Below are 18,845 nucleotides of genomic sequence, written 5' to 3'. Positions count from 1 at the left end.
AGTGCTAAGTCCTGCAGCTGGGAAATGACCACCCCTGGGCACTAGTACATGCTGGGGGCCACTCAGCTAGAAAGCAGCTTGGCAGACAAGAGCCTGGGAGCCACTAGTTGAACACAGCTAGCAATGTCCCCTGGTGGCAAAGAAGGTGAATAATATCCTGGGATGCACAAGACAAAGTATTGCCCATAGCTTGAGGAAGCAATCCTTCCCTTTATTCACCATTGGTGAGACCCCAGCTGGAGTACAGTGTCCAGCTTTGGACTCATTGGTACAAGAGAGACATGAAGCATCTCTCCTGTGAGAAAAGGCTGAGCGAGCTGGGCCTGTTCAGCCTGGAGAAGGGAAGCTCAGGGGGATCTCATCAGTGTATACAGGTATCTGAAGAGAGGGTGCAGAGAGGGTGGAGCTGGACCCTTCCCATGCCCAGTGACAGGACAAGAGACAGTGGGCACAAACTGAAACACAGGAGGTTACCTCCAAACATCAAGAAACACCTTCTCACTGTGAGGGTGACTGAGCCCTGGCACAGGTTGCCCAGGCATGTTGCGGAGTCTCCCACCTTGGAGGTGTACAGAAACATGCTGGACACAGTCCAGGGCAGTCAGGTCTAAGTGGCCTTGCTTAAAGTAAGCGTGTCTAACCAGATGACCTCCAGAGGTCCCTTCCAACCTCAGACATTCTGTGATGTGTTGACTTGCAGCTTAAAATCTCTGTTTAAAAGGCCAGTCTGCTGCTTTGAATTAGGCAAGTATTAAATATAGACTTTTTCTGTCTTAGACTAGCAAAAATGTTAAACTATTGAATAAGTAAATATTAAATTTTTCACTTCTTATGCCTGTATTATTAGGGGAAGACTCAATTTTATTATTTTTCAATGGAAGGATTTACTTAAGAAAACCTTACCTTAAGATACAATTTGCTATTCACCTAGAACAAGTCTACATTCAATTTTGCCTTCTTGGGCTGGGACAGAACAGGATGAGCTGGCACTGTCCAAATGTCTCCTGACACTGGCATTATGCAGCATTGTTACACAATCTTAATTGTTTTATCTAAAACCCCTTCTGTTGTGGGAAAGTTGCACAGTATTACTATTTTCACAGAGTATTGACAATAGTAACTTTATAGTAATAGTTGAAATGAAATAGTTATATAGGGTGAAAACATTTTTAACTGATTGTTGGTCATGGCCCTGATTCAGCAAAGCACTAAAGTACATTCTTAATTTTACATAAATAGGGTATACCATGGAAGTCAAACAACCTACCTCTGTCTGTTATTCTAATAAGAATAAACTTTATCCAGTTCACATACACAGTAAAGTGAGCCCCACTGTTGAGAAAATGCATTGCCATTTGTGCTCTAGCCTGCTGTGCTATTTTGTCTGATTTATGGGTATAATTTTCATGAGCGAGTAATTCCTGTGTGAATAGTGTGTGTGACTGAGTACCAAATTTTTAAACAGCATGAAAAAGGGCAAAATTACAGTGGATAGGCCAGAGTGGAGTTTGATTGTTGTGTTTTTCTATTTCGCTCTACACAGATGCAAGTGGGTTCCCTAGCAATAACAATTTCACAAGTAGCTGAGTGCTTATAGTCCGTAGCTTTTTCAAAAGCATCTTTCTTTTCCCCTGGTTGTGGACAGATGTCCAGCAGGTCAGAATGACAGTGTTGTCCTAGTTTTTGTTACTGGGCAGTTGTTCAGTTCATTTCTGAAAACAATTAACGAGGGGAAGACAGACCTAAGCTGTCTTGCACTGCCTAAGGAATTGCATAGGGGCGACGAAATCATATGAGTGTCTGCTCAGCTGATCAGCTTTAGGGAATAAAATGGTCACTGGGCACAGGAACAGCAGTGACACTATTTTTAATTCCCAGTTTGGGTTGGTAGATTATTAGTTTATGTAGGTGTACTTTAGGTATTAGAAGCATTTTCACAACTGATATTTATATTAGAAAGGAGCCAGTTATGGGGCTGATCTTAACCTCCCAACCATTTTGTAGTGGTGAAAAATATGATTTATGTTCAGATTTTCTCTGCTGTGAGATAAAAATGAAGCTGTGAACAGATAGTACCATTAATTCAAAAATGCTGAGTTAAATGGATCTGCTTTTGGGGGAAAGTTCTGGTTTGCCATTATAGTCTTACAGTTGCTTGCAATTAATGTTCATAGATTTAATTTGGTTGTATTTCTTTCATGATGAGGAAAATATGTATATGCCAACCTGAATCTCGCCCATCATGAGTTTTAGATACCATCAATTACAGTTAAGGTTCTTTTGTTGAAGAAAGAACATATTGCCTCAAAAGAGGAAATAGCATTTTATTTTATGCTGAAGTGCAATAATTTCCTTCTGAGAGACTTTCAGTTATGTATGGATGTTTTATGTAGGCTTTCTGTATATGCAGTGTGCACCTGAAACAGCTTTGCAGCAGATAACAGTACCTCTTAACTTCCAAAGGTTTATGTGTTCTCTGTGTTATTAAACACATACACGGATGGGGGGCAGGGGGGGAATATGACAGAACGGTGACCTTTTTCCAGCGTTGTTGGTTATGGCATAGGAAGCTGTTGGAAAATGATTGCTACAGAGCTGAAAAGATAATCGGATGCAGTTCATTACTCATCTTGTCAGCTGCTCCTGCTACAAGGGATTGTATCACAAGATGTTAATCTGCTTGTGACTAGATTTCAAAGCAAGCATTTTTATTTTGGAGGGGGTGTATGTAATTTAACATCTTTCAATTTTATTTCATTTTCAGAAGCAAGAGAAATGGAAAATTCCTGATTTAAAGTCTCAGAATATTAATTGATAGAAATATTAGTACATCCTTGTGGGTTCTGTTACAAAAATATGAAGATATGCTGCAAAAAGCTATTTAATTGTAGAATTTGTTCTTTTAAGCTAATTATGAGGTAGAGTATTCCTTGAATAGTGGAAGTTAGTCTGCTAGCACACTTCAGTGTGTTCTGCAAGACAAGTATAGACAGAAGACAGATTTGGACCGGTAAGAGTCCTATCTACACACTGAATCACTAATGTGGATGTACCCAATGCTCCCATACATCCTCTACCAGTGAGGATATTTAGTGCAAGTGTAGAGGAGAACCATATTCATTAGTTAACGCTCTACAGATGGGAAGATGACAAGAATGCAGTTTTAGCTAGGTGGCATTTTCTAAAAGTGAAAGGCCCAAAAGAGCAGTTGTTTTCTGATACTATGGGTTGTTACTCACAAAACTATGTGAAGCAGAGGGGAAGGCTTATAAACTTTCCATGACACTAAGATGAGCCAGTAGATTGGCTCTGTACATTTTAGGCAAGTGGTACTACCCATTTCTCTTCCAGCTTCATCCTGCTTATCTTGTTAAGTCCTTGAAGAAGTTGTCCAGTACGAGGGGCGTTCTTTTAATTTTCTGCTGAACTGGAGAAAAACACTCCCTTTGCTGCCCTTTTGGTGTCATTTACTAGTATTGATTGTTGTCAAATGGAATTGCGTGTTACATTTTAAATAGTTAAATCATAGTTTTCATTGTGATCTACAGGCGTTGATGTAATGTCTGTTAGAATACATTATTTAAAAAATAAGCAGTGAGACACTTAAAAGTACTTTATAAAGTAATATATTGAATTAATGTGTAAGCAAAAGAAATTTCAGATTTAAACGAAATAAATTGTTTCTGGCTGCTCATGGTTACATATGGCACTTCTTACTCCCGCAGGAGTATCTCATGCTAATGCCTTGCTGTATTCCAATTTTGGTAGCTACAGTCCACCCACTTAAATACCCCCTGGTGTATGCGTAGGTAACAGTATTCTCTGGTTTCTGCCACAAACTCTTGCATGGTCTTCTCTGTGCTATTAATCAGCAGCTATATTTCACCTCCAGAGAGACTGCATCTCAGCACTGGCCAAAGTGAAATATTGTATCCCAGGTTATAGAAGCAGCCAGTAATGACTCTGTAGATAGTAGTTTTAGTTGATTCAAAACTGGGACATTAATTATTTTTGCCCCTGAACATTTTTGACTGAGTAGTCAATCAGCATGAAATGTTACTTGAATTTTCCATGTAGCTTTTCCTGTCTCTCTCTCCTCATACATTATATAGTTGTCTGGCTGAGACATGAGGGCCTTCTTCACTGTAGAATTCTGATACAGTTAATGAACACCATTTGCCCTGGTCAGAAGATACAAGCTAATGGGCAGAGGCTTAAATGGTATGGCTGTGGCTACCTATGCAAATGTGTGCATGACAATATAACTGTGTATGTCTGACTTCATATTAGAGAGAGAGAGAGGGAGATATATATATGAAAGTTACATATTTTCACTAAAACTTTAAATGTCATCACCTGTATGTTACTGTTATTTGTTACCATGTTGAATCTGACAGGTCAGACAGGAATGTCAATGTGGAGGGGTACATCCATGATTTTTTTTCTGGGCCCCTTAATCATTGTGCTCTCTGCTGAGACTGTCACAGAGATGTAGATGGTGAATACAGTAACGAAAAAAAGTTGTTTGAAAATGCGCTGTAAGTATTTTTCCACCTCCATTAGATTATTTAGAATTTGAATTGAGTTACCACGCTGAATAGGCAAACATTTTTCCAGGTTGGGATAGAGAATATGAAAACTAATTAATCTATAACTAATGCACAAGGCCACTTGTTTTTTAGTGATATTCACATTCTAAATCACGGCTAGGCTTCGCGAACAAAGATTTGAGAAGGGCTCTACCCACGCTTGCTACAAGCACGCTGATGGCTAAAAAGGCCAATGCGAGATAGACAAGTCTGGTTGCAGAAGGCACAGCAGAAAGACTCCCCAGGTGATATCAGACAAGACGTGATTCTTTCTGCGTTGTCTTTTCTCCTCGAACATTCTAAATATGAAACTGTGAAATGAAGAAGTAATTTCACATTTATGCTATAGCAATAAATTTACCAAAAAAGGGGTTTTATATGGTGAACCTTCTGAATAATTTTTTGATATAATAATTTTACTCTACCCTTTTATGAAAGTCAAGTACAATTTTACAGGAAATACAAACATAGCTATAAAATAAGTTACTTCAGTTTCTGAATCCATCATTACCCTCAAGCAGTCAAAAATAAGATTCCATAATCCCAATTTATTTTAGCATTCAGTGTTCATTATCATACATTATATGAGTCCAAAGCTTAAAGATAGTCTCTCTCAATTCTTAACCCATGACCCATAAACTTTATCTTTCTTTTCTCTTTCTTTAGAGATAAGAGGTAGGATTGGATGAGTTCCTCACCTAATCACAAGAGTTTGTGATGATAATCCTACTTTCTGTTATTATTAATTTTAGGTGTATCAGTATTCTTTTTTTTTTATTTCCAGGTTTTATATTAATTCTTTAAGATGATAATTTTTTTTTTACTGCCACTTGAGCATGAACTTGCAGTCTTTCAATGACTAGATCTTCAAGAGGAATGCAGTGGTACCTGCTTATGGATGAAATTCTAAACACCTTCATTGCTTTGCATGTTATTGCCAATGCAAGTGAAAGAATACATTTTTTGACTTTTGTCATGTTAAGCGGTAATTCAATTTACTAAGCAAGTTTGCAGACAACACCAAACTGGGAGGAGCTGCTGACTCTCTTGAAGGCAGGGAGGCCCTGCAGAGAGACCTGACAAGTTCGAGGGCTGGGCAATCACCAACCCTATGAAGTTCAACAAGGGGAAGTGCCAGATTCTGCAACAGGGATCGGGCAACACTGCGTGTCTGTGCAGAGTGGGGAATGAGAGAGTGGAAAGCAGTGCCACAGAGAGGGACCTGGGGGTCCTGGTTGATGGCAAGGTGAATATGAACCAGCAGTGCACCGGTAGCCAGGAAGGCCAACCGTGTCCTGAGGGGCATCAGGCAAAGCATCACCAGCCACTCAAGGAAGGGAATTGTTCTGCTCTGCTCGGCACTGGTGTGGCCTCACCTTGAATATTGTGCAGTTTTGGGCATTGCAATGTAAGAAAGATATTAAACTCTTAGAGAGCATCCAAAGGAGGGCAACGGAGATGGTGAAGGGCCTTGAGGGGAAGCCGTGTGAGGAGCAGCTGAGGGCACTTGGTCTGTTCAGCCTGGAGAAGAGGAGACTGAGGGGAGACCTCATTGCATTTACAACTTCCTTGTGAGGGGAAGAAGAAGGACAGACACTGATCTGTTGTCTGTGGTGACCAGTGACAGGACCGAGGAAATGACCTTGAAGTTGTGTCAGGGGAGGTTTAGGTTGAATATTAGAAAAAGGTTCTTCACCCAGAGTGTGGTTGGGTACTGGAACAGGTTCCTCAGGGAAGTGGTCACAGCACCAAGCCTGACAGAGTCCAAGAAGCATTCTGTGAGTTTAGAGTAGCTGGACTTTTATATTTAATAGATTATCTTCTCCTTTTTGTGGTGCTGGGCAGTGCAGAAGTTGCACTGACATGATCTTCCTCTTTTTTTTTTTCCTGATAATCATTACTAGAGTGATTTTGTCAAACTGGTTAATGTATGCAGTAGGGTCAGTCGATGACGTGTACCTTGCAGTGAAGAAAACTGTTCTGTTTAGAGTGAGTTTCCCCTTCCCAAGAAAACACTGGACAGTCTTCCAAGTAGTGGGCAGGCAAGGATGCCCATCCTCATCTCTTGTAGTTTTTTTTCTACTTCATACATGCAAATAGGCAGGGAAAAAAAAAAAAACCCACAGAGAGAAAGCAAAATCACACTTCAGTGCATGACCATAAGTGCCAGATGTTGGGAGCAGTAAGGAAACAGCCTTGCTTCCCTGTCCTTTTGGCAACAGTGTGCTCCCTTGTTTCCTCTTGTGACAGCAAGCCCTGCTGGCACCAGGCAGTGAAGAGTCAACTGTGAGGTTTGCTGTATTTTCATGTGGTTTATGTTTTTAGAAACAAGAACTCTGTATGCAGCAGAGCAGCATGCAGTGGTGTTGGTCCCTGGTCGGAGTTTGCCAGCACGTTGTAATGGCAGGAAATAATTGCTGTGATGTAGCTGGCACGAGGACCCCCACAGAATGTGAAGCTCACTGCAGTGCAAAGAGATTTTCTAACACGGCTCCTAAGGTGTGCTGCTTCGGCCTGCACTCATACCTCTGGAGAGCTGGGAGTGTTTCTGTCAGCCTTGCAGGAAAATATTCCAATGGAGACAAGACAGAAGCTTTTGGTTTTGTTTCCTCCAGTATTTTTTCTAGCTCTAAACCTGAGAGAAACTTCTCAGATTTCATTTACTTTGGTTTTATTCTCAATGATGAAGAGCAACTTTGACTGGAAGCATTTGCGTTGTTTAAGATTTTTTGAAAAGAGTATGTTTTGAAACTTGTATTTCTTTTGTCCCTTTTTCTCAGGATGGCCAGTCTGATATTTTGTACAAATTTTGGACTGCAGTAACTCAGACACTTTCCTCTCAGTTTCAGTCAGCAACAGACTGTAAGTATTCACTATAAATGATGTGTAATGTATTCTGTAGTTATTTTGAATCTCTCTTTTCAGTAAGTCCTTTGCTCATTATCACCTCTACCAGAACTATAGCAGTGGTTCCCTCAGTACAAGGTCTGTGAATTAAAAACTTCCTGGTTTTGTAACCAGACAGGACGATCCTCCTAAACTGTGGTTGAATTTTCAGAAGGAAGTATTTGCTGTTTCATGAAGTAGCCATTATCTAATAACAAAGAAGTATTTTTATGTGGAGGTAAAAATGTTTGGAATGGTACATTATACTTCCTAAAGCAAAGGGGTTTGCAAAATTCAAAAATAGTAATTTGATTTTAAAGATCAATTCTTACAGTCTTATCTTGTTATACACTGATTGGATGTAAAAACCTGATTTAAGACATTTTTTTGATACCTCTATAAGTAAGAGTTTCTTCAAGACTTCATGTCTGAATAAGATAAATGGCTGGTGTTCTGGTTATACACAGTATTCTGTACATATGTACAGATAGCAGATACAAACAAGGAATATTAAATAAAAATAATGTAAGCATAAGACAGTTCTGTTACCAGTACATACTAATGCAGCATGCAGTTGGATCTTAAGTGAGTTCAGTGCTTTCATAAACGTATCTTTCACGTTTGCACACAGTGTATTCAGTTAGTCCTTTGCATATACAGATAAAGTGCACAGAATGTGCATTTGTCGTTGTGGTCTCAGCTATTGCATTGGCCCTCCAAAATTTGGTCCTTCCAGGCTTTATAGCAGCAGCATAATTTTGAGGAACTAGCTGGTGGATTCATGTTCACTGGTTGCTAAGTAACTAGATGATCCCAAAAGAAAATGTATTCATCTTCTGTTAAAACATATTAATTTTACTGTTTTCCTTATGCATTGCTTTAACAGCAGAATGTACATACCTAGAAAATCCTGTGTTCAAACCAAACGTGCTGCCTGTTTTAGCACCCAGTTTTAAGACAGTAAAATTGTGACATCAGTTAATGGGATCAACCAACATTACAGAACTGAAGGAACTCTTACATTTTGTCAGCTGTACTTTGTCTGACATCTATCCAAAACTATTTTATTACTGGCTGTTTTTAAACATGTTTTTTATATAAATGTTGAAAGGTGGTTTTGAATGGGAATGATGTTTTTACTTTTTTTTTTTTACTTTTTTTACCTTTTTTTTTTTTTTTTTTTACTACAGCTGAGTTTTGGGGAAAATATTTAGAGTGAGTAGACTTTTTATTTAAATGAGGCATCTGTATGAGAATGTTCATTTTTAACATGCAAATTCCTGCTAATTGAATCAACTGACACCAGTCATAGCCTCTGGATCGTATAGATCAGAGGAAACCTAGATAATATCAGAAAAAATAGTGTAAAAATAGGAACTCATGGCAGTTTACAGTGTTTGCTAATAGATTGTGATCTGCTTTTGTGAGGTTGGGACAGTCTTTATAAACTTAGCTTCATGACCTAAGGTAACTCCGTGCTTGATAATAATGTGAATCCTCCAGTATTCAAAACTAGAATATATTTGAGTTGAAAGCACAGGCTGGGTGAAATGGGGCAGATGTCTGGAACCTGAAAAACCTATAAATGAATGGAACAGTGTTAATCTCCTAATGTAATGGGAAATCCAAAGAGTATGAATGATGTTAGGTCAAGATTAACAGTTGCTAAAACAGTTGTACATTTGTTTCATTTCCTGTTACTTGTGGCAAGCCTTTCAAGCTGAAAATAATGCTGATTTTTCTTCTGGCTTTGTCATTCTTTGACAAGTTCAGGAATTGCATTTTAAGTACCTTGTTTTAAGAACTGTGTGCAAAAGCATATGCTTCCCTCATCACATTTCTGAAGTCTTTGGTTCATAGCACTTATCTTTTTCTGCTTTAAATGGATATCTTCAATGTAGCACAGCCCCACACTTTTCTTCCATTACACTATAGTTAAAAAATCTCTATATTTAGAGTTCTAATCACACTTAGGCCTTAAATGAATGTTGATAATAATTAACTTTTATACCAAACTTTTCACAACCATGATTAGCATCTTTATTGCACAGAGTAAGTTTTTCATGTCTAGTCTTCCAGTTGTGGATTTTTTGCTGTTGCTTTAGATACATACGTTTGTTAAGTGCATTTAGTGTAATAGCTCTTGCTGCTTTGAAATTAGTTATAAATGTTACATTATTAATATTAAACTTAGGACAACATCGTGTAACATTCCCTGATATAAATGCAAGGATTGAGGTTGTTTATAGGAGTAAAAAAATTTAGTTTAAATTTCACACTGTGTATTGGTTACTGCTTTATTTTACAGCCTCTATGTTTTTGAAACAAGCATTTGAAGGAGAATACCCTAAATTGCTGAGGCTTTATAATGACTTGTGGAAGCGCCTCCAACAATATAGTCAAAATATTCAGAGGAATTTTAGCACGACTGGAACTACGGATCTTTTTGCTGAGCTACAACAAATGGAAGAAGATGCACAGGACATATTCATGCAAAAAAAAGAAGATTACGAGTATGTATTATCAGCTGTAAGGCTATAAAACATAAATCTTTGCACCCCATAAAAAACCAGAATATTTTTATAAACTTACTGTGATTCAAATTGTCAGAGCGGGAACATTTTTAAAAGGCTTTTTCCCCTCTTACATTATTGCTTTAACACTATTTTAGAGCTGTAGGATTTTCATTAGGCTATGTAATTAACAATGCTGGGTTGTTTTGTCTTCCACAAAGTCTCTGATTTTTGAACAGCCTCTATCTTTTTTTCTCTTTGGGTGAAAAAAATAGCAGAATGCTGAAAATTCGGTTTTGTATGCATTGCGATTACAGCAGTAGCTTTCTGCTAATGACACTGCAATCATTTGAGTGTGACAAATGCTCACTTGTTATGATTCACAGTTTCTAGTTTATCCATCATAGAATAAACGTGATCTAAGTGGTAGATAACAGAAAGTTCAAACTGAAACAGGTTCATCAATTCTACTAGGACATTCTAGGCTTATATAAGAAAAAAATGAATATTTTAGTTGAGAATTTTGTTTGCTTAAATACATTCTTGAGCAGTCAGTGGGAGACTTATAAGAATGTTTTTCAAGTGCATATGTTTAAAGGAAAAACAGTTTCAGTATTGCAAGGTTTGTATGGTCTGGAAAGATTTAATGCCATTGTGTATTTTAATTTAAAATGTAGTAATTTTTTCTTGTACCCAAAGTCCAGAAAAGGCCTTGAAAGATTCACTGCAACAGTATGAAGCTGCTTATTTGTCAAAATCCTTATCTCGACTCTTTGACCCCATCAATCTTGTCTTCCCTCCTGGAGGTCGGAATCCTCCCTCTTCTGACGAGCTTGACAGCATCATTAAAACTATAGCCAGGTATGCACGTACAAGGCATTGCAAAATGTCATACTCAACAAGTATCAGTAGTTTTTCTTAAGTTATCTTTTAGAAACGAGACTTCCTTAGCAGTAAAAGGTTGATTACTCTTTAATTATTTAATTATTAATTAACAGGTTAGTGTAAAAATTAAATAAGGCTAGGCTAGGCTAGGCTAGAATAGCATCACATAGCACAGAATAGTTCAGTTGGAAAGGACCTACAATGATCATCCAGTCCACCTGCCCGAAGGACTTCAGGGCTGACCAAAGGCTAAAACGTGTTGGTAAGGGCGTTGTACAAATGCCTCTTAAACACTGACAGTCATGGAGCATTGACCTCCTCTCTAGGAAGCCTGTTCAGTGCTTGACCTCCCTCTTGTTAAGAAAGTGCTTCCTAATATCAAGTCTGAACCTCTCTGGTGCAGGTTTGAACCATTCCCACACATCCTCATATTGGATCCCATGGAGAAGTGCTCAGCACCTCCCTCTCCACTTCCCCTGCTTAGGAAGGTGTAGAGAGCAATGATGTCACCGCTCTTTATTATTATTTATAAAAAATACTACATTTGATTGTTTGTTTTCTGTATTTTGTTTTTCTGGAATAAATGAAATTTTAATTTAAGTTTTAATGTGTCAGTTTATAAAAGATCAGGAAAAGAAACTTCACAGGTATTGTAAATGTCTGATATCTTAATTGTTCTGACTGTGTCAAAGAGAAGATAATAGTTGCTTGATTGCAAGTGATAATACCTCGTGTAAGTATTTTGTTAAGAGTAAAACAGCAAGATAATAGGTAGAGATAACTAGGTAGAATTTGTAGAATGAGATACATAAATTACCAATGGTGCATTTTCCCTCAAAAGGTTTTGGTAAGGACTGCTATGTTTAATAATTCTGAAAGTGGTAGGCAGTGTTCACAGTATGTATGTTTGTCTATAAAATACTGACACTGTACTTGTGGCTGGGAGTTGCAGATGCTCGGAATGCAGCTGTTGTGGTGATTGATGTTATTTTGCTCCTTGCAAAGATGAAAGGAGAACAACATGAAAGTTATGAAATTCCAGCTGAGTTTTCCAGAGTGACCTTTAGCTAATGATATTTGGGGCCCTGCAGATTTTGTTCTTGGAGAAGGTTGTTCTAGGTTAGGGTGCCTAGTGATTCTCCAGCTCTTGAGAGAGGTTAGTCTCATTACCAACACGGCAGTTCTTGTGCTGGTCTGAATCCAGCCCCAGACAATGGAGATCTGCGGAGGTTCACGAACAACAAATGATGGAAGTGATTTTGAAGTCTTTTCCTTCTTCGTTTGTTCTCTCTCATTCCTTTGGGGCCTCTGTTACTCAACAGGATTGCCTAAAACACAGCTTATTAGTTGTGTCAAGCTAAGACGTCCCCTGGGTATTTCTGCACAGCTCATGTAATTCTGGAGTTGAATGACTGTGTATTCACCTGTAATGTTTGAAGGCTGCTGCCAAAGCTTGAATGTAGTTAATTGCTGTCAATATTGTTGAATGGCTTACTAATAGTGATTTCATACTGAAGTGTCATTCCTAAACTTTGCTCATTTTTACTAGAATAGGAAGACTGAACATGAAATTCCCAAATGACTTGTTAAATTGTAAACTGAATTACTGTGCGTAGAAAGACTTGGTTGTGTGTGTTACTCTCTCTGAATTGACGTGCCACGTAACTACGTATTCATAGTTAATTCTTTATCGATTAAATACACCACTGTTCCGTTGTTAATTAAGATTTGTAATCTTTGCTTCCAGTGAGCTAAATGTGGCTGCAGTTGATCCAGACCTGAGTTTAGCTGTGGCAAAAAATGTGGCAAAGACCATTCAGCTTTACGGTGTAAAGTCTGAGCAGCTTGTAAGTAATTCTGAATTTCTAAAAACTAGTGGGGTTTTTTTATGTACAATGTTTTGGCTTTTGTGGATTTACAACATAACAATAAAGCAATTTAGATAGACAAAACCCTCCAGTTGGCTTTCCATTGTAGTTGAAAACATTTTCAGTTAAATTCTGCCTTCAGATAAACACAGTCTATTGTTAGCAGTAAAATTTGTCGGTGTAACTCCAATTTGAAATTTGCCATGTTTATTTTAAAAAATCAACATCGTAGCTGTCATTAAGTAAAATACACAATTAAATCCAGTTTTTTATTAATCAACATTTGCTATTACATCAGTTATATGATACATCATCTTTATGTTATTAAAATCTGGATTATTCAAATATAATTTTTCACTATTTGCAAGAATTTTTGGGTATTTTTTTCCATATATTTATTATTTCCCATATATTTAACTGACCTTTGATTTGTTCACATTTGTCAGATGTTTCCAGTCACTTGCCATACACTGGTATCTAGTGTTAAAATGAATAAGGGAAAGATCCTCAAAGCCTTATCCTTTGGTTAAGAGTCCCCAAAAAGCCAGTGGAAGGTACAGTGAATGTTCTCATCACTTAAAAAAAAAAAAATTAAGATCAACAATTTTCTCTGAAAGTCTGTTGCTGAAATTTTAATGCTTGTTTTATGAAGAGATGAGAATTAATTTTTGCAATATGCAGACCCACAAGAAATGACTAACTACTTGTATTTGTAAACAAGATTTTCATTTAATAAACAACATTAATTCTGACAGCAGATTCAGACTCCAGCAACATGGTTTACTATATGGTTTATTTAAAGAGAGATGCTTGCTAACAATTTTCTGTACCAATTGGCTATGAAACATTGCAGCAATTAAGTTATTATAATTTCTGTTTACCTTTTACACACCTGCTCTCTCTGAATAGCTTTTAAAAAGTTGATATTCAGTAACACATCCTTGTTTACCTTGTCTGTTGGATGAATTGTCTTGGAAGTTTGCAAACTAGTTTATAGAAAAGGTACATAGGTGAAGCAGTCATGAAGGCCATAAAGAACATTTAAATTTCAGAATAAAAATATGCATTTATATTATTTTGTTAGCTATTTAAAGCATAATGCTTAAGTTGGCTCTGCTTTTAAAGACACCGAATCATGGCTTCATATTTCTAGAGTGAAATTTGCTTATGACAGAAATGAGGATTTTTAGTAGGTTGCAAGAGACGTCATAAGTTAAAAAAAGTACATTTGTGTCTGTATACCGTGGAGGAGGGTAGTGTCAAATAGTGGCATTCGACTGGGAAAAAAAAAGACATATCAGTTGTAACTGTGGAAGCACGAGGGTCTGTTGTGCTCATCATCTCTGTTAGAGCTTGAATCTGGCCAGTGGCTTGTTTGGAAGTGTACACTGTTTTGTGATCACACAGCTGGCAAATTTTTAAGAAACCCTGGGAAAAAAGATACATAGAAATAAGCTGATAACTGTATGATTTGTGGCTTTATATTAGCTGACCTTAAAGTAAGGGAATGTAGGAGTAAAGAGGGAGTCTGAGTCCTTGAAATTCTTGAATTTGACAACTGAAAATGCAAACCTGAAGCTTTGAAAAGCTGAGTGATGGAACTAGTTAAACTAGCGGGATGAACATGAATGTCCTTCAAGCACAAACCTACAAACTGGAAAACGATATCAAAAATGTATTACACGGCAACTTTTCATTTTTAAACTTTTTTCTTTCCTTGCTGATGCGCATTACAAATTTAAAAATCAGGAGTGCTCAACACAGTTGCCAAGGCATAGGTGGAAGTGCCATCTCTGAAGTGCTGGAATATCATTCCCAGCCTCCAGCTGCCTCTCCAGCAGGGCACGGCTCTCCCACTTGTCCTGCACCGTGCTTGCCAGCCCTGTGGATGTAATCTAGAACATCTTAGCCTTTTTCTTTGGTACCTATTTTTGGGCAGACAGATTGAGCTTGCAATGTGCACCATGTGTAGAACAGGAGCTATGTCAGACAGCACTGTTTCATTATGTTTTAGTGGTGTAGCCAAGAATGAAATCTTAATTCAATCTTTCAATCCAACCTCCAATGATAGCTTTCTAAAGCTGAGAAGGGTGACCATGTAACATATCCGCTCAGATGCTTCGTGTCTGATAGCTGTAGTAGAGCAGGGCTAAAGATGGAAATTTAATTTCCTGGAGGAATTTGAAATTGAGTTCTCTTCCAAATTAAAAGTAAACAAAAGCATCTCAGAATTCTCAGTGAAGGAAGATGTGGGTGGGGCTTTATAATTAGAAAATTTTTTTTAATGTTGTAATATTGCAGGTAGGTTTGAATGGTGAAAAACTGAAATGTACAGTCCTAAAAATATTGAGAGATTCTGACGTAAGGTTTTTTATTTATTCAATTTCTCAAAAGAAGGAATTGCAATTCCCTTAGATTTCATCACTGTTTCTCCAGATATCTTTAGGTAGGATAAAACCCAAGAAAAACATTACTTAAGATTCAAAGATTATACCTTTGAGGAAAAGCAGCATCCAGCAGTCTGTACACATAGTGCTAAGACAAAAACAAGTAAGAAAAAATGGCCTCTTCTTGTAAATCCAAAACATTTGTGTTACTTACGACTTTGTATACTGCTGGCTTTTGGTTTTCAGCTTTCTTCACACCAAGAACTCGCTCTTGCTGTGCCTGAGACCTGTTATTGTATTAACCAGTTCAAAACCTTTTAGAGCAGATATAAGTAACCCTCTGGGAGCAGTAGGGTAGATACATTGTGCTTTTGGGCGAATCTTTACTGAGCCCTTGCTGATGCTTGATGTGGTTGGTGGATGCCATGCAGCATTCAGAATTATTGTCCTAATTTTGCTCAGTGTAGTTGCAGATGTTCTTACTATACAGAGTTTGAAAGGATAATTATACATTGCACTAAATTCAGAAAAATATTTGTTAATTTAAGAGTAATAGCTTTTCATCTTTACCACCTATCCTGTGATTTGTTAGGTGATGCTGAGGAAGGGTGCTTGTTATATTTTCTCTATTCTGTTATAATTTTGTCTCTTCTTACTCACATTTTCCTGAAATGAGGTAGCCCAAACATCTTCATGATGATTACAGAGATTTCTGTTTAGTCACCATTTCTGCATCCTTCTCATTTCAGATTGGAAAAGAGATTAACAAATCTGATCATCATGTTTTGGATTTTTCCTCTTCTTGTAATCCATTGCTTAAGCTTTAACGTAATGGCTGCTTACTGAGACAGATTTTGTTCACTGGCCACTTTTTCTTGCAAGTGAGGTAGCCCAGATGAAAAAGAACACCAACTTTTCTCCTTTATTTAGGAGTTTTCCAGAGGGACCATCCATTCCCATCTGCAAATACCTTAAGTTACCTGTCTTGATTGACACATGCAGGTATTGTGCTCTTGTTTAACTGACCACGTAAGGAAAATTAGCTCCTTCATCAGTTGGTTGCAGAAAGTACAGTGGAGAGAAGAGATCTGTGAGAAATCAGTAAATTACATTTCCTGAAAACAAATAAAAAGCTGAGTAATTTGGGAGTTTTATGAGAATCCATGCTCCTGAACAAAGGATAGGAGCTCAAAAACCTGTTTTCTAGAGACGTTTTTACCCGTTTGTATAACTGATAGTTGAGAAGTGCAAAAGAGAGCTTATATCTTACCAACATCTTCATTAGATGCCTTTGACATTGGCAGCAGTAATTTTGTGGCAGGATTCTCTAGGGCTATCTCTAGGTCTCTATAAACTTTTTTGGTTATGCATCCCTATCAGTATAAACTTCTTGATCATGCACCCTCATTATGTGTATATTTATTTATTTATAACTTTTATAGATGTACTGTTGAAGTTCTGATATTTTCATGCAGCATCCCACTGGATTTTCTTTCTTGACCTCTGTGGTACGTGTGCCCCACTTTGAAGACCACTGCTCTAGTGTAATCCTCTGCAGTAATCCTTCATAATAAGTGAACAGGTTTTGTCTGTTCATTTTTGGAAAAGATGCCTGGTTGATTGCAGAAATCTTTTGAATTCATGTTTGATTTTGTTCATGCACTACTTTAAATCAAATTTTCTCATTTATTTATATAAAAATGAGAGAGTTGCCTGTTGATTGGAATTAAAACAAAACTGTGTTTCCCTAGTTGATTACCTGTAATTTTGTCATTTACTGAGCTGAATTTTAAATGTACTTGGTTTCTGCTGTAATTAAAAATCTCTTTGTTGCAACTTTGCAATTGCTATGTTTTGGTTTGGTGCTGATAGAGCTATTTCTTTTACTGATACTTGAACTGGATGTCTCATTGAGAGAAGTCATGAAACACCAAAGGCTAAAACCTCTGAAAGTTTACAAGATACGTAATTTTGCCAACAAGCAGAAAAATAAATTGCAAGATCCATTGTCTTTCTAGAGACTGAAGATTGGAAGAGCCTTATTGATCCTCTAGTCTATTCACTTCCCAGCACAGGACTATTTCAAACAATGTTTATTGTTGGGGGTTTTGTTGCATTCTTTCTGGTTTTAGAGTGATGATTTTAGCTATCTCAATGTAAGTACTGTATGTTCTCTTACTTTTGTGGTGTTTCTGTTCTACTTGTCATGTGGGTGGGTTGAAATACACTAACACACCCACCAAGTGCACATAGATGAAATGCATTGTGCTGAGAACATGAAAATGCAGTTGTTTAGAGAAGGTGTGAGTCTCCTACTTTTGAACCTGGAGACCTCTACTAGTTTCTTCCCTAGAGCTGCAGTCAGACTATCTTTATTAATTGTGATCAGAGTCCCATAACAATCCTTCCTGTCTTGTCTTATGAAGGCTGTGTTTTGCTACCTCCTCCCACCACAGGGCATCACTAGAGACATCATCAGAGACAACATGACCTGTTAGATTTTAGCCAATGAATAAGCAAAGAGCGATTTGCAGAAGCAGGATTGTAAAAATGAGATTGCCTACTTGCTTTTCAGAACAGGGAAGGGTGATTGTGCTGGCAAATTCAGGGGGATCAAACTATCTTTAAAACCATTTTTATGTGTGGATATGTAATGATATGCTTACATGATTTAGGCAGACACAAACTCACTCTACTGTGTTCCCAGATGGTAGAGCACATTTTAGCTGCACTCCAGTCTGGGGTGATCAGCTCAGCCGTGGCACCTTGCAGCAGCACTCTCATTCAGCCTGGAGCACAAGCAGGGAAAGTTCATGTCTGCATGAAGTACAGACAGAACAAGAATCTGCATGGCTATATTATACTAGGCAGATTTATCCTAAGGTTAGGGTAGATAAAGCTAAAATCAGTGAGAACTGTGATTGCCTATAATTGGAGAGTGTCCTAAATATGGAATATTGTATTTTATGGAGTAATATGTTTGTCTAAAAAAAGGGATCTTTCCAACAGACAAGAGGCTGCAGGCAGATGATATGGAGATCTTTTCCACAGTCAGACTTGAAAGCAGTCATAAAGAGGAAACCCTCAAAAGGTAGAGATGGAGAGTGGGTGTAATGAGGGAGGAAGGAAATAGAGAATTTGAATAATTTTTTTATTCTCTTAACTAAATGTAGTTGAACTGATGCCATACATCTCACAAAAGCTGATGAATGAGGTGGAGGTCCGAAATACAGGCTGTGGGCAGTGCTCTGGGAGAGCTACTAACCTGTCCTTTTCCCATAGCTCATGATGGAGGCTTGGCTTCTCATCAGGATTTTAACCTGTGCCATGGTTGTGGCATTTTCTGATTATCAGGTTTGCCTAGCATAAGCCACTCAGAAATTTTTAAGCACTGTGCAGAGAGCGCAGTTCTTCCTGGCATTTTGAAGAATTCTTCCTTGGCCTTCTTAAGAAAACAGAAAATGAAGCTCGGTATATTTTACATATTTTGAAGTTAAAATACTAAAGACCCAGTAATAGAAGAGAGGTTAAAGATTAAAAAGAATACGTAACTGTCTCAAAAATTAGAGTCCCTGCACCAAGGTTCAAATGGTTGTCACATATCCTCACAGGACAGGACAACAATCCTCATATTGACAGCCTCTACTGCTGGACATGCCAAAAGGCAAAATGAGAGAGAACTTGTTATTTTGATCCCCAAAACAATGGATCACTGTA

At 37.8% G+C, this 18,845-nt stretch overlaps 1 protein-coding gene across 1 annotated transcript in view; it reads left to right on the top strand.

Moving 5' to 3' along the window:
* COG5 (component of oligomeric golgi complex 5) overlaps positions 1 to 18,845 on the top strand; it is a 182,987-nt gene that overhangs the window by 127,913 nt on the left and 36,229 nt on the right. Inside the window, exons 11-14 of the mRNA XM_050325218.1 lie at positions 7,370 to 7,451; positions 9,784 to 9,988; positions 10,688 to 10,849; positions 12,621 to 12,720. Of these exons, the coding sequence (XP_050181175.1) occupies positions 7,370 to 7,451; positions 9,784 to 9,988; positions 10,688 to 10,849; positions 12,621 to 12,720 (549 nt within the window). The remainder of the gene's footprint in view (positions 1 to 7,369; positions 7,452 to 9,783; positions 9,989 to 10,687; positions 10,850 to 12,620; positions 12,721 to 18,845) is intronic.

Source organism: Myiozetetes cayanensis, unplaced genomic scaffold (assembly GCF_022539395.1).
Source record: "Myiozetetes cayanensis isolate MyiCay16 unplaced genomic scaffold, myiCay2020 scf3, whole genome shotgun sequence".
Taxonomy (NCBI): domain Eukaryota; kingdom Metazoa; phylum Chordata; class Aves; order Passeriformes; family Tyrannidae; genus Myiozetetes; species Myiozetetes cayanensis.
Note: the sequence above shows the minus strand (reverse complement) of the source record. Positions and strands in the feature narration are given on the sequence as shown.